This window comes from Aythya ferina (genome assembly GCF_964211825.1).
Source record: "Aythya ferina genome assembly, chromosome: 5".
In the NCBI taxonomy this organism is placed as follows: domain Eukaryota; kingdom Metazoa; phylum Chordata; class Aves; order Anseriformes; family Anatidae; genus Aythya; species Aythya ferina.
In genome coordinates this window covers 17,853,509-17,866,304 of record NC_140301.1, presented here as the reverse complement: position 1 = coordinate 17,866,304, position 12,796 = coordinate 17,853,509, and the positions used below count along the sequence as shown (strand labels likewise).

The 12,796-nt window shown below is 38.4% G+C and overlaps 1 protein-coding gene across 5 annotated transcripts in view; it reads left to right on the top strand.

The window, feature by feature from the left end:
* Nucleotides 1–12,796, top strand: part of ANO1 (anoctamin 1) — a 78,689-nt gene that overhangs the window by 62,142 nt on the left and 3,751 nt on the right. For all 5 annotated transcript variants that reach the window (XM_084520801.1, XM_084520800.1, XM_084520799.1 and 2 more), the window contains 10 exons: nucleotides 503–574; nucleotides 3,552–3,626; nucleotides 4,497–4,698; nucleotides 5,373–5,484; nucleotides 6,182–6,239; nucleotides 6,348–6,448; nucleotides 6,904–7,049; nucleotides 8,359–8,511; nucleotides 9,250–9,302; nucleotides 10,790–10,974. In XM_084520801.1, the coding sequence (XP_084376927.1) occupies nucleotides 503–574; nucleotides 3,552–3,626; nucleotides 4,497–4,698; nucleotides 5,373–5,484; nucleotides 6,182–6,239; nucleotides 6,348–6,448; nucleotides 6,904–7,049; nucleotides 8,359–8,511; nucleotides 9,250–9,302; nucleotides 10,790–10,974 (1,157 nt within the window). The remainder of the gene's footprint in view (nucleotides 1–502; nucleotides 575–3,551; nucleotides 3,627–4,496; nucleotides 4,699–5,372; nucleotides 5,485–6,181; nucleotides 6,240–6,347; nucleotides 6,449–6,903; nucleotides 7,050–8,358; nucleotides 8,512–9,249; nucleotides 9,303–10,789; nucleotides 10,975–12,796) is intronic.

The window sequence follows — 12,796 nt, the reverse complement described above, 5'->3', positions numbered from 1 at the left end:
TGCACATGGGTAATTGTGTGGATTTTGTCAAAGACAGGATTAGGGGAAGGCCCCAGTTGACAGTTTTCTGGGATCCCAAAGCAACGTGTTTTTCATATTTACAGCAAATAAGTATTTCCTTCAAGAGTTGAGTGTCACTGAAATTACAGTTAATGCAAAATCTAATTTTTATGAGAAAGGCAGATCAAGAATATCCAAGCATAATGTCAAGTGGTTTGAACCTGCCTGCAGGATGTGCTGTATACTCTTAGGTATTAAATTTAAATGTATGTAGGGTTTCTGCTGGGTGTCTGATAGCAAAACACTCTACGTTTGCTGCTGTAGTACTGAGAATGATATGGTATGTGACATTTTGTTAAATGTACAGTTGACCATCAATTGACATAAATGATGTATTGAGTTAGTTAGAAACTTGGAGTTTATCAGCAAATTGACCTGCAAATGATTCATGTGATACAGAAAACAGATGACTACTTTTTATTAAATGTGACTTATTTTACAGGATCATCCAAGAGCAGAATATGAAGCAAAGGTTTTAGAAAAATCACTAAGAAAAGAACACAAACATAAAGAGGTATGGTAAAAATATTAATTTATTTCACCTTAAAAAAAAATAAATAACACATTGAAAAAGAAGGTCATTTATAGTAGGTGCTGACCCAAGACTATGGGAAAAAGAATGGAAATGGGTTAAAAAAAAAAAAAAAAAAAGAGAGAGAGACACTGCATAATGTGTTTAAATTCCAGTTGTTTTCAGTCCTGGCATACATGTGGTACTTTGTCCATTCTCTTACTCAAGACCTGATTAAGTCTAGAGGTGTCCTCAATGATATTGTCAGATACAGAGGTGTAGTTTAAGAAAGCTCATCAAGTCTGATGGAAGGGGTGTTCCTGTTGGGCTAACAAATCAAGTTTGAGAAAAAAAATATAGCAAAACATCTTGTTCTGTGCTATTATAAGTAAAGCATCTCAGGAGAGGTTCTCTGTCATGCCAGCAGGTTAACCCATGGGGCCAAAATCTGTGTTGCTTTACATATTGAGGTTTTGGCTGTGCTGGGTGGCCTGTGGTGGTGTCGTGGCTGTCCCAGGGAGCCCTAACACCTGCTTTTGCCTTTTTGCTGGGAGCATAGATCAAGCACTGGGCACTGCTTTAACACAGCTGTAGAAGATGAGCGTCCTGCTGCTGAGCTGGGTCTGACTTTTTATGCTTAGGTCTTGGGACTGTTCTGTAAAATATCTTCTAAAATATTACTAGAGCATAATTAAGAACACTAACACCAGTTTTCTTGCCCAATTCCAGCTTTGATAATAACTTTCTGCCTTTTAAAAGCATAACTTCCATTATATTTCACCGGGTAAGGTATTGCTCACTTCTGCTTTTAACTTGCTCTTTCCGGGGATATGATAAAGGTGCTGCTGGTCCCAGGAGCACACACATCTCACCCTCAGCCAGTGCAGTTCCTCTGACCAGTTTGAGTACTGCTGGGCCCCCTTTTCAGGATGCCACGAGGCTGATGCCAATACCATCTAGCTACTTTAGGCATTGAATTTTGCAAGCCACTTGGTGCATTGTGGAATACCAGACTTGCAGCACATTAAAATCCCTTACAGGACAAAAAGAATTTGTGTTGCTGCTCTCTTATATAAACGAGGTTTGAACACAGACTTTGTTGTATACTATAAATTTGCAGTTTGCTGTGCCTTTTGGTGTATTAAGAATTCAGTTCTTAAATGTAGAAGGTTGAGATAATCAGACAATTAATGAATGGTAACCTCAAAATATCAGCGTATGAAAGCTGAGCAATAAAGGGAGGTTTTTTTTTTTAAACTTGACTATTTATAACTTTTTGGGCTGTGTTCAATTTGGATGTTACTAATTTGGGAAACGTGAGAAAAGGAGTTTTTCTGAAAGACTTAGTAATTATCTTTCATTGGGATCTAGAGTGTTCAAGTTCAAATTCAACATTAGACTTCTGAGTTGTCATACAACTTAAAGGAAAACTGTCTAAAGCCAACCCAGAAATTGCTCGTATTTTTTTTTTCAAAAGAAGTCTGATTGAAAAAAAATATATATACTTTTAAAGGAATGACCAAAGCGTTCCTCCTTTACACATCATAAAGGAATAAGAATGGCACAATCCTAAATTAAAAACAGGAAATTCTTTGCAGGACAGTTTGACCTATTCCAAGATTTGGGGCAACAGTTTGTCTTCTGTTATTTTTTATTAACCTAGAGCCGTAGCACACAGCATTGAGCAAACTAACAGAGTATTGACTTATGGCTGAAATGCTGGGTATGTGGAGTCAGTAGAGAGTATGTAGATTAATTTATCATCACTTTGTAATGCTATGTTGCCCGATCCTTTTTTGTTTCCTTTGATTGCCATCAGAAGCATCGGTATTTTCCAGAAGAGGCAGCAAACAAATGGAGACAAAGAGTTAAGACAGTCATGGCTGGGGTGAAATTGGTTCTTTTTATTCAAACTTAGGAGGAAACTCAAATTATGAGTAATTATGGAAGACACAAATCAATTGTTTTTGGCTGTTGAACCCTTGTTTAATACTCACATTCAGTTTTGGGTTTCTTCCCCTTCCTTGTTTCTTCGGCACTCTTTTAGCCAACGTTTCTTGCATCTGGAATGGCACTGCATGGCTAATCTTAGGTGTACATGCTGGATTGATGTTATGTTTTGCAGTCAAGCATGGCTTGTGTGTTGGAAGAGCTGCTTGCACTTCCCTGAGGCAACGTGCATGTGATAAAAATAGGATTTTGAGTAATATTTTTATGTTCATTATAACATGTGCGTCATCTTCAGTAATGCTACTTTGTTGTTTATTTTCTGGTGTTTAGAAACAATTCCCGGCATGAGAGTTCAGGAAAGACTCTAGATGAGCAATACTGCTCTAAATGAAATCTTAATTCCCCAAATTCAGCGTGGTAGAGTCACTGGATGGTTGACTGGGTTTAGGATAGCCTACAAACTGTTACTACACAGGTGTATCTTAACTCCCATTGACATGGTCCATCACATACCATGTGGGTAGTCAGGTAGTCAAAACTTACTCCCATTGAAGCACTTTGAAGGGGATTGCACTGCAAAACAAGGTCTTCCATCAACTGTACGCTCATCCTGAAGTTTTTTGATTTCAGTGGCACCAGTTGTGTAATTGCAAAGCTGCAAATACTGACTGGGGTGGGACAAGGGAAGAAGAGGAAGAATTTTTCCAGGGAAAGCAAAATAAAATATTTAACAGTGGGAGAGATCTTACTTCATGGTTTATGACAGGCTATTTGCATGTTTCCTTCAAAAAGTATACAGAAAAATCTGTTTTATTTATACTTGCAGTGCAGGCTCTTGACAAATTTGAACCTAGATTTGGAGTAAACAATTTGCCTGTGTGGAATTGTAACTGTAAACACTGTGTCTTTGCATCTGCTAACTGGGTGTGTGTTTGTTAGCCTTTTGTTCCCCTCTGTGTTTTTGTCACATGTACAAAATCACATGCTTCATATTTAGTAAATGTGCCTTTTTTCCCCAAAAAAAATTTAGACAGATAAAGAAAAGCTGACATGGAAGGATCGTTTTCCAGCCTATTTGACCAATTTTGTTGGCATTATCTTCATGGTAAGCATCACCTGGGGAAAACCTGAAATTTATGTTACTGAATGACTGTATAGAACAGAAGTAATATACTGTGACAGATTTATTTATTAATTGCCATAGTTTGCAATGACTTTTTCCCAGTTAAAAAATTAAAATGTTTTATTAGTTTTATAATGTAAAAACTTTTAAAGAAATTGGAATACTACTTTGCCATCTCATTCCAGTAAAGAATAAGCACACCTGAACATGGCAATGGAAAAATGAGGGCACAGAAGTGGAGGTTACCACCATCACTGATGGGACAAAGCTTAAAACATATGCAGAGTGCTCTTGAGAAGTACTCAGGAAGTAGAGAATGGCATAATTCTTATGCCAAATATTTTTGAAAGAATTGATGTGGAAATTACAATCCTTTTTGCCAACATTTTTAATTATATCAAATTTGGGGTTCTACCATACAACAGGAGAATAGCAAACAGAATGTTTAATTTGAAAAAAAAATAAATGAAGAAAATGAGGAAAAATAATTATTAGAACAGTCTTTTTTTTCCATTTGCTTATAAAACATCAACATATAAAATAAACGTTGAAGGAAATAATTCCAGACGTAGATCACAGTGGCAGCTGGATAAAAAAGGATTAAGCCCTTTCCAAAGGTATAAAACCCCATGTTAACTTCGTTCATGTGTTTTTGGGGGATTGTGATGATCAAATTACCAGCAAAAAAGGATCTGTTCTACAGTTGATCACAGTGACTGGGAGCCTTAATGCAGAATTTGGTGGGCTTGGGATGTGGCTCAGAGATCACATTTTTTAAGGTCACAGCTAAGTCCCATGCGAAGTATTTATAGTTAAATCTCTGATAAGAGGCTGTGCTGCTCTTACTTGCAGGTGGGGCTGACATTTGCTATAGTGTTTGGAGTCATAATATACAGAATCTCCACTGCAGCAGCACTGGCAATCAGCTCAACTCCATCAGGCCGGTCCAGCGTCAGGGTCACTGTCACTGCCACTGCTGTCATCATCAATTTGGTTGTCATCATCATCCTGGATGAAGTATACGGCTGCATAGCAAGGTGGCTAACTCAGATCGGTAGGTGCAAATCAAGTGGTATTTGTTGGAGCAATTATAAATGAGAGTACCAAAAGGACTGTCTTTCATTGTTAACTTCAAAATGGTGAGCAAACCCAGGAAATTCAAATGGGTGGCTAGAAGTCTCACCAGTAACTTACAAATATCAAAGTGCACGTGGATTCAGCTTTATTTTTAAAGTCTATCTTTCAGCAGTGATGGTACTAATCACTTACCAGTTATGTGTGACAGGGTTACAGCAGACTTTCCTGTACCTATTCTTGACCTTGACTTGTCTATATCAGAAAATTACTGCTTTCATTTTCTGCCATTGTTTACTTGGCATAAGAGATGTAAAACTGTAGAGATGGAAAACTGTAAGAGGAAAAAAAAAAGTACAGGAAAAAAAAAATCCCCAAAACATCAGAATCATCAGTGATGAAAGGTCCAGAAATCTTTTCAGTTCAGTCAGTTCTTTGTCCAGTCTGCAAATGATTGTCATGGAGATCTGCCAGATGTGGAGTGACACTGGAGTTGCTGCTGTAATGGAGCTGAACAATAGGATCCTCAGCAGATTTACCACTGACTTTTGTGAGGCCATGTTACTTTACCAAAGTCCACATTTTTAACACCTTGAAATGTTCCAGATAAGAATAAATCCTCAATGTTTCTTACCCATGTCCCATTGGTTCCAGAGGTGCCAAAAACTGACAAGAATTTTGAAGAGCGTCTGATTTTTAAGGCTTTCCTTCTGAAATTTGTCAATGCTTACACACCCATCTTCTATGTCGCTTTTTTCAAAGGCCGGTGAGTAACGTAAAATGCTGTTCGGTGTTTCAGTTCGTTGCTTGAGATGGTGGTAGTGGTGTTAAGCCACATCTGGGTGATAAAGAAGACACCTTGAGATGGGTGACAATAGACTCCATGGGGCATGGTCTGGCTAATGCAACAGAAATGAGGTTGAGTTCCCGTATGTAGTCCAAGCCAGATTCTGGCTCTGGAGTGATTTCTGAGTGATAGGATGGTGCTCAGGCATACTCCTAAGGATCGTGGAGCATGCAGCTAGCCTGGGAAACTGGGCTGAGGTTGACAGCTAGTGGTCAGCCTGGGCAGCTTACTACCTCTGCTCTTCTAAGCATGCCCCAATAATTTATTTCCCAGCTGTTCTTTCCCATCTGTCTTATTTTATTTTATGTTTCAGTTTGGGATTTTTTTCCCTGTTTTTTGCACCTTAGAGGATTTCTTTCAAGATGTGCCTATACTATGTAGGGCACATGGCTTGCAGTTTTTACTAAGTTGCTTACTCAATAAACAGGACTTAGTCTTTAAAACAAAACAAAAACACAGCAAACTTCCAAGTTAATTGCTCACCTTCCCTTTTTCAGGGCTAAGTATTAGATGATTCCACCCACAGGTATAGAATTTCACATAAATGGCTTTAGGAATCAAGTACTAAAAGAATAAAATCTCTATGAACTTTACATTTCTACCCATTGTGTCCTAGATTTGTTGGACGTCCAGGAGACTACGTTTACATTTTCCATTCTTTCCGAATGGAAGAGGTAATTGCATTTTACCATGCCTGTGCTCACAGCACATGTGAGCAGCCTCTTCCCCTGTTGGCAAGGTGCAGCAAATGTCCTGACTTCCCTTTCCTCTGTCCGCTGCAGTGCGCACCAGGCGGTTGCCTGATGGAGCTGTGCATACAGCTCAGTATCATCATGTTGGGCAAGCAGCTGATTCAGAACAATTTATTTGAGATTGGCATCCCGTAAGTAGTAACTTTTTTTTCTCAAACACGTGGTTTTTATGATGTGTACAACACACTGTGTATTTATGGCCCCTTGATATGAAGATGGTACCTGCAAAACCCTTGCAGTGAGCCTCTGTCTGCCGTATAGCAAATAATTCATCCTTGCTGTTTTGCAGATGCACCAATGTCACTGCAATTACATCCAGCAATGCATGTGTCTGAAAAGAGTTAGGAAATCTACAGTTTTCCTACTTGCTAGTAGTAGGTATAATTCTGAACATGTGATTCAACCATAACCACGTTTCACTGATACTTCCTTTTAGCATATCATGGCACTCATACAGTTTTTATGAAAGTAGATACAGAGCTCAGTGTGTCTGTTGACATAGTGTACTTGTCACTCCTTATCCATCTGAAAAATAGGCACTGTGACCAGAGTGGCGTGCTAACTGGATCACTTCCACTTCCCTCAGGAAAATGAAGAAATTTATACGATACATGAAACTAAAGCGCCGGCGTTCCTTAGACCATGAGGAGCACGTCAAAAAAAAGCAGCGCTATGAAGTGGACTACAACCTGGAGCCTTTCGCTGGACTTACCCCTGAATATATGGAAATGAGTGAGTGAGGTGGAAAGAAGGCATTTCAGGCAGAATTATTCTGACTAAATGGGTTGGAGAGCTGAGGTTTTCAAACTGTAGATTTGGAAGACAGTGGATATGGTGCAGAATTTAATTATTAAAGTGTATAGTCTAAGAATGTAGAATATTTCAGCCAGTCAAGGGCTACTTCAGAGGTGACTTATGCTATCTGGTGAACGTGATCTTTATCTCTAGCACTTATTTTAGGTACTTTCTTTTGAGCTACGTGTTATGTTACTGTCAAGTTTTAAATACAAATGATAAATAGAGTAAACCTGAGATTGTGAGCCAGATTGCATCATCCATTACACCCTACAAGGGGAAAAAGTTATTTAATTCAGATTTGACAGTTCCCACTGTATATTCCCACAGCAGATTGTTTCTGTTTTGTAAAACCTGGACTTAATCTTCTCAGAGATGTGCCTGTAGACCAGGTTGTACTTGACGTATTACATAGATTGTGTTGCAAGTAATGTATCATCTTGAGTGATTGATATGGCATTTAAGTGCTGGATGTCAGGTCTGCATTACTGAGGTCCTAAGACTACATTTCTTTTCCGCCATGCCATCTTGAAAAAGCAGAGGAGACTGCTCCATATAATGTTTTTTCTGATAGTATCCAAGGTTCCTGAAGGGTCAGTCCTAGAAGAACAATCTTGTTTAGTGTTTTCAGGAACGACTAGGCAAAAATATTGGAAAAGAATAATGAAATACACTAATACCCAAAGTGGGCGTGCCTGGCAAATACAGAGGTGAATTAGAATATCTTGGTGCCCAGAGTGGTTGAAACAGATTGAAATTTAGTACTGCAGACTGCAAGGCTATGTTACCAGCAGCTAACAATTAGAAAATATGCAGTTAGTGAGTTCAGGAGGGTAAGTAGCAGAAGAAGAAAGATGTGACTAAAGCAGTAATGGGATGAGTATGACATGAGCGTGATTAGTCCTGCTGCAGCTGGTGGCACAGTGTTCCCTTGCCCCTGCACTGCCAGAGGCGCATACAGGCTGTGCCAGCATTGCCCACAGGGAAGCTGTGTTAAGAGCTTCCCTGTCTTTCTGGTCACTTTTCAGGTCTTGCCTCACCAGTCCCGGCTTTTGCAGGAGGGACAGCTGGCCCTTAAGTGGCTGAATGGAGCAGCAGCTAGGCAAAAGTGCCTCATGCAGAAAATGTAATCTAGTCTCCCAGCAAGTGTCATTTTGTTAGAATTTGGGGGAATGGCGCTGACATGATGCATTTGACAAATACAGACCAAATCCATTGAAGTTCTCCCTTTTTTTTTATTTCTCAGTTATTCAGTTTGGATTTGTAACCTTGTTTGTTGCATCCTTCCCACTGGCGCCTCTGTTTGCTTTGTTGAACAACATCATTGAAATCCGTTTAGATGCAAAAAAATTTGTTACAGAGCTGAGGAGACCGGTAGCAGTCAGAGCGAAGGATATAGGTAAGTGCACATTGCTGCAGTGACTCCCTGCTTGTTTGTTCCTGGATTGATGGCAGGAAATTATTATGCTGAGTTAGTCTCATTAACAGGAAGACATTTATAGGACAATTCAAAACATTAGACTGTGGCTTAACTGTGAACTGTCATAACTTATCAAGACTTTACTTTCAAAATAGAAAGACCAGTGATTACAGATTAACAGATTAATATTTTATTAGGTAAATATCATTTTTCAAATCAAAGTGATCAATACAATAGTGAAATATCTTGCATGGTTCTGCACACCAGCTGTTCTTCCTAGCAGTGCAGTTTTCTTGCAGAAGCAAAAATTTCTGCATTTAAAAGCTCTGGACTGGGCTGGAGAAACACAGGGGAAAGAAAGAAGGTATCTGTGGGTAAACATGGCTCTTCATCCCCACTCAAATGACATTTATCTCTTGAAGCTGGAAAGCTGTGGGTGAGGCCAGCCAGAAGCTGGCTCTGCAGTCACAAGACAGCAGCAGACCAGTCCTCCCCTTCCCTCAAAACCTATATAAAAAAAAGTGTTTAAGTATAGCTCTGGAAGACAGAGTTGGACTCACTTTGCTTACAGGTCTTTTAATTAATCTCTTATAAATTTCTATTTTTTATTTAATGTATAACTCAAGTTTGGCACGGTCCTAGCACTGTTAACTGAAAATGGAATTTATCTAAGTTTAATGACTAGCACAATATTCATAAGTTTGTTTCCTCCCTTAGGAATCTGGTATAATATCCTCCGGGGTATAGGAAAGCTTGCTGTCATAATAAATGTAAGTAATTCTGCACAAATGCAATTTTACTTCAGTAGGCTGGCTTTTCCATTTGGCTCCATTAGTTTAATTTCAGCTTAAATCCCTCAAATTCAGTGAAAGTATATGATTTAGAAATTTGCTAAAATATTAGAGAATCAGATCCAGTGTTTACTTTAAGGTTATGACAGTCTTGCTCTTACTCAGCTCTGAAAATCAATGAAGATATTTTTGGTTAATTCCACACTGAATGTCCTATCCCTTAGAAAATTTTGAGACCACCTTAATATCAGCATTTCTTGCACCATCTTGATTCTTCAGAAAAGTTGTATTTTGTGGCTATAAGAACAGATTCTCTCTTGCTTTCTTTCCATTATATTCATTTCTATTATCCTAGATAAATATACATCTACTTTCATCATCCTCATTGCACCATGCCTGGGGAAAGTTGAAAAATAAAGAATGGCAAGCTGAAAACATGTTTGTAATAGCAGCCACTCAGGGCTTATCACCATGTGTGGACATGCCCTCTCATTTTCTCTATATTGTCCAGAGTGGAAATCCCTTAGCTTTGCCAGCAGGTGTTTGGTCTTCTACGGCCGAACCATTCTGGTGGTTATTTAGGATGCTGCCTTACTTGTCTTTACCATTTCTTCTCTTTTCCTTTGGAAATAATTTCTCTATTTTTCTCTTTTCTTCCTTGTAATCTCTCTTCATCATTATCCAGTGTTATTTTCTCTTTGATCTGTGTACTATCCCTCTTTATCATAAAATTAGTAAAACATTTTGTACTGTGTTTGTTCCACGTGTACATGAGACTTATACCAATGAGAATGTTTCACAGTAATGATAAACAAGAACAGCTAGAGTTGTGAACAAATCCTCTGACTTGGCTGTTCTGCTTTTTGTGTATGACATCTTTGTAAGACCTTTTTAAATAACCAAACATGGAACTTTTGTGACCATAAAATAAAACTGTCTCAGTCTGCTCATCTTTTTAACTTGGTAGAGCTAAAGAACACACAAAGTGAATGGGCTTTTGCGATGCAATGAGAATTTAAAGATTCGACTGACTATAAGTTGTTTGCAGAAAAGCAAAACAGACCATGTAAATCAATCAGTTAGGCTTTATACAATGCATGAGGGTCAAGTCGTGGTTGGGGCATAGGGAAACAGCAGATTATTTTGCTTTTCTCTGATGCTGGGGGTGCGACAGCTTCATGCTCCAGAGAGTTCGGGTTGTTAACACATAGAAATCTCGATCAACATGAAACTGCTCATGTCATGTCCTGCAGCTCAAAATTGTCAACAGTAAATACCACCTTGTTACTGCAGTAAATACTCCATTTTTAGGGACCTGTGGGCTGCACTCCCCCTTTTGTTTTCTGCAGCATCCCCTATCTGACCATCCTGATTTGTGCAAGCTGTGTGGGCAAGAGGTACTTGAGTGTATTATTAACTTAAACAGTGCCTGAATATTGCGCTCATTCTCTACTCTTATGGCTTAGGCATTTGTGATCTCATTCACATCCGACTTCATTCCACGCCTCGTGTACCTGTATATGTACAGTGAGAATGGCACCATGCATGGCTTCGTGAACCATACACTATCCTCTTTTAATGTCAGCGATTTTCAAGCAGGAACAGCTCCAAATGACCCCATGGATCTTGGCTACGAGGTTCAGATATGCAGGTACTCTCTTGAATGATAACTCATTTTAAGTGTTTTCCCAGCTGGTTAAGAACATGACAAATTCTTACATTCCTGGGATAAACCTTGGTCCCTTGTACTTTCAGTACCTTTTGAGCACCTTGGTGGGGTTTTCTATCAGGTAGAGCTATTGCTTTACAGATTAAGCAACTACAAACCCTGAATATGAAGTACTGCTTATTTTGGGAAATAAAGAGTAGCATTATTAAATTCAGTGTTTATCAGTGTAAAGATTTTTACAATTATGTATTCCCTTTTCCAGGAAAGGAGATAAAAAACTATAACCAGTTTAATGATACTTTAAGGGAACAAAATAGTATTTGTCTGATGTCGTGGTGTTGTATGGTACTGATACAACGACTGTGACTTCATAGTATACCACCTCTTCTCCAATTTCTGTAGAAATTCCTGATGACAATAACAGCAGCCTTATCCGCACTGGAACTTAAGACCCACTTAAAGTGTGATTGTACAGGAAATGTGTCTGCCTGTAACAATTTCTACATATTATTTTAATTGTCAAAGACAAATTATTGTTTGCATATTTCAGTTTATCAAGTAATCTAAGTCAGTACTGAAATGCATGCTTTGCCCGAGCCTTCATAGATACACATCATCTTCAAAGCAAATGTTTTCAAGCTTATAACTGGGGACCAAAGCCAAATGTAACAGTGGAAGCACTTGAAACAGCAAAACCTAAAAGACTAAATAATACAGGGAAATGGGAGCAAGAAGGGGAAGAAGAGAACAAGGGTGGAAGAGACACACCAACAGAGAAAAAGATAAAAAGAAAGATTATTAGGTACACATACGCTGAAAAATTACACAGACTGACCAAGAAAAAGAACACCTCTATAGTTGTATTACTTTAAAATTTATATTTCTTAGAAATTGTCATAGGCTGAAATTACTGCTAAGCTGAAAAATCACTCTGAGATAAAAGACAAAAACAACCAAAATTGTACATGTATTAGCTTTGTTTGCTTTTAATTTCTCCTGATTTCCTTCTCATAATCTTTGGACAGAGGATAAATTAGGTTGGCAAACATGCTTCTAGCACAAAACTTACAGAAGGGAAGTGTTAGTGGCAAAGTCCTTTGTTAAAAGAGCAGCTTTATCTGCATTCTAGTCACAGCCTTTCCTCTTCCCATTTCATCATTTCTCCCATATTCCAGAGAGTTTTAGATCATTTGAAAATATGAAGCCCAAATTCTTGCAAAGTACTGACAGGATGCTGTGGTTTCTATGTAATAGTTGGTGGTGGTGGTGGTGGTTTTGGTCCCATTCCTAACAGGTTATTGTTGATTAGCTCACAGATTTTCCGGAAACCACAGCTAAGGCAAAATTCTCATATTCTCTCTATACAGCAGAATTTGGTGGTGGTCTTTTGTGAGTCATAAACTACACAGAACACCATATAGCATAGCATACATTATGAACCTGAATCTGTATTTTCATCTTTAATGTTAGTCTGAAAAATATGTTAATTTGTTTTCATTGAAAGTTGATTTTAAAACCAAGAAACAATTTGAGTTGTGTAGTTTACTCTGTCTTTATGCAGAGTTTATATTATCTGTATTAATCAGAGAGTATTAAGATTGCAGACCTTTAATTTTGACTAAAACTTGAAGGCTATGGGTGGCTTTCAGCTGTAACTTATTTGTGAGAGGTTAGTATAGAGCAATGCTTTAATAGCAAACTCACTTTTAGATGGTTTGATCTACTGTTCAACCATTTGGTGTTAATTCCTCATTGTGCTACAATGTTTGAATGACATCACTATCTACTGAGTCTTGTTTTGCAG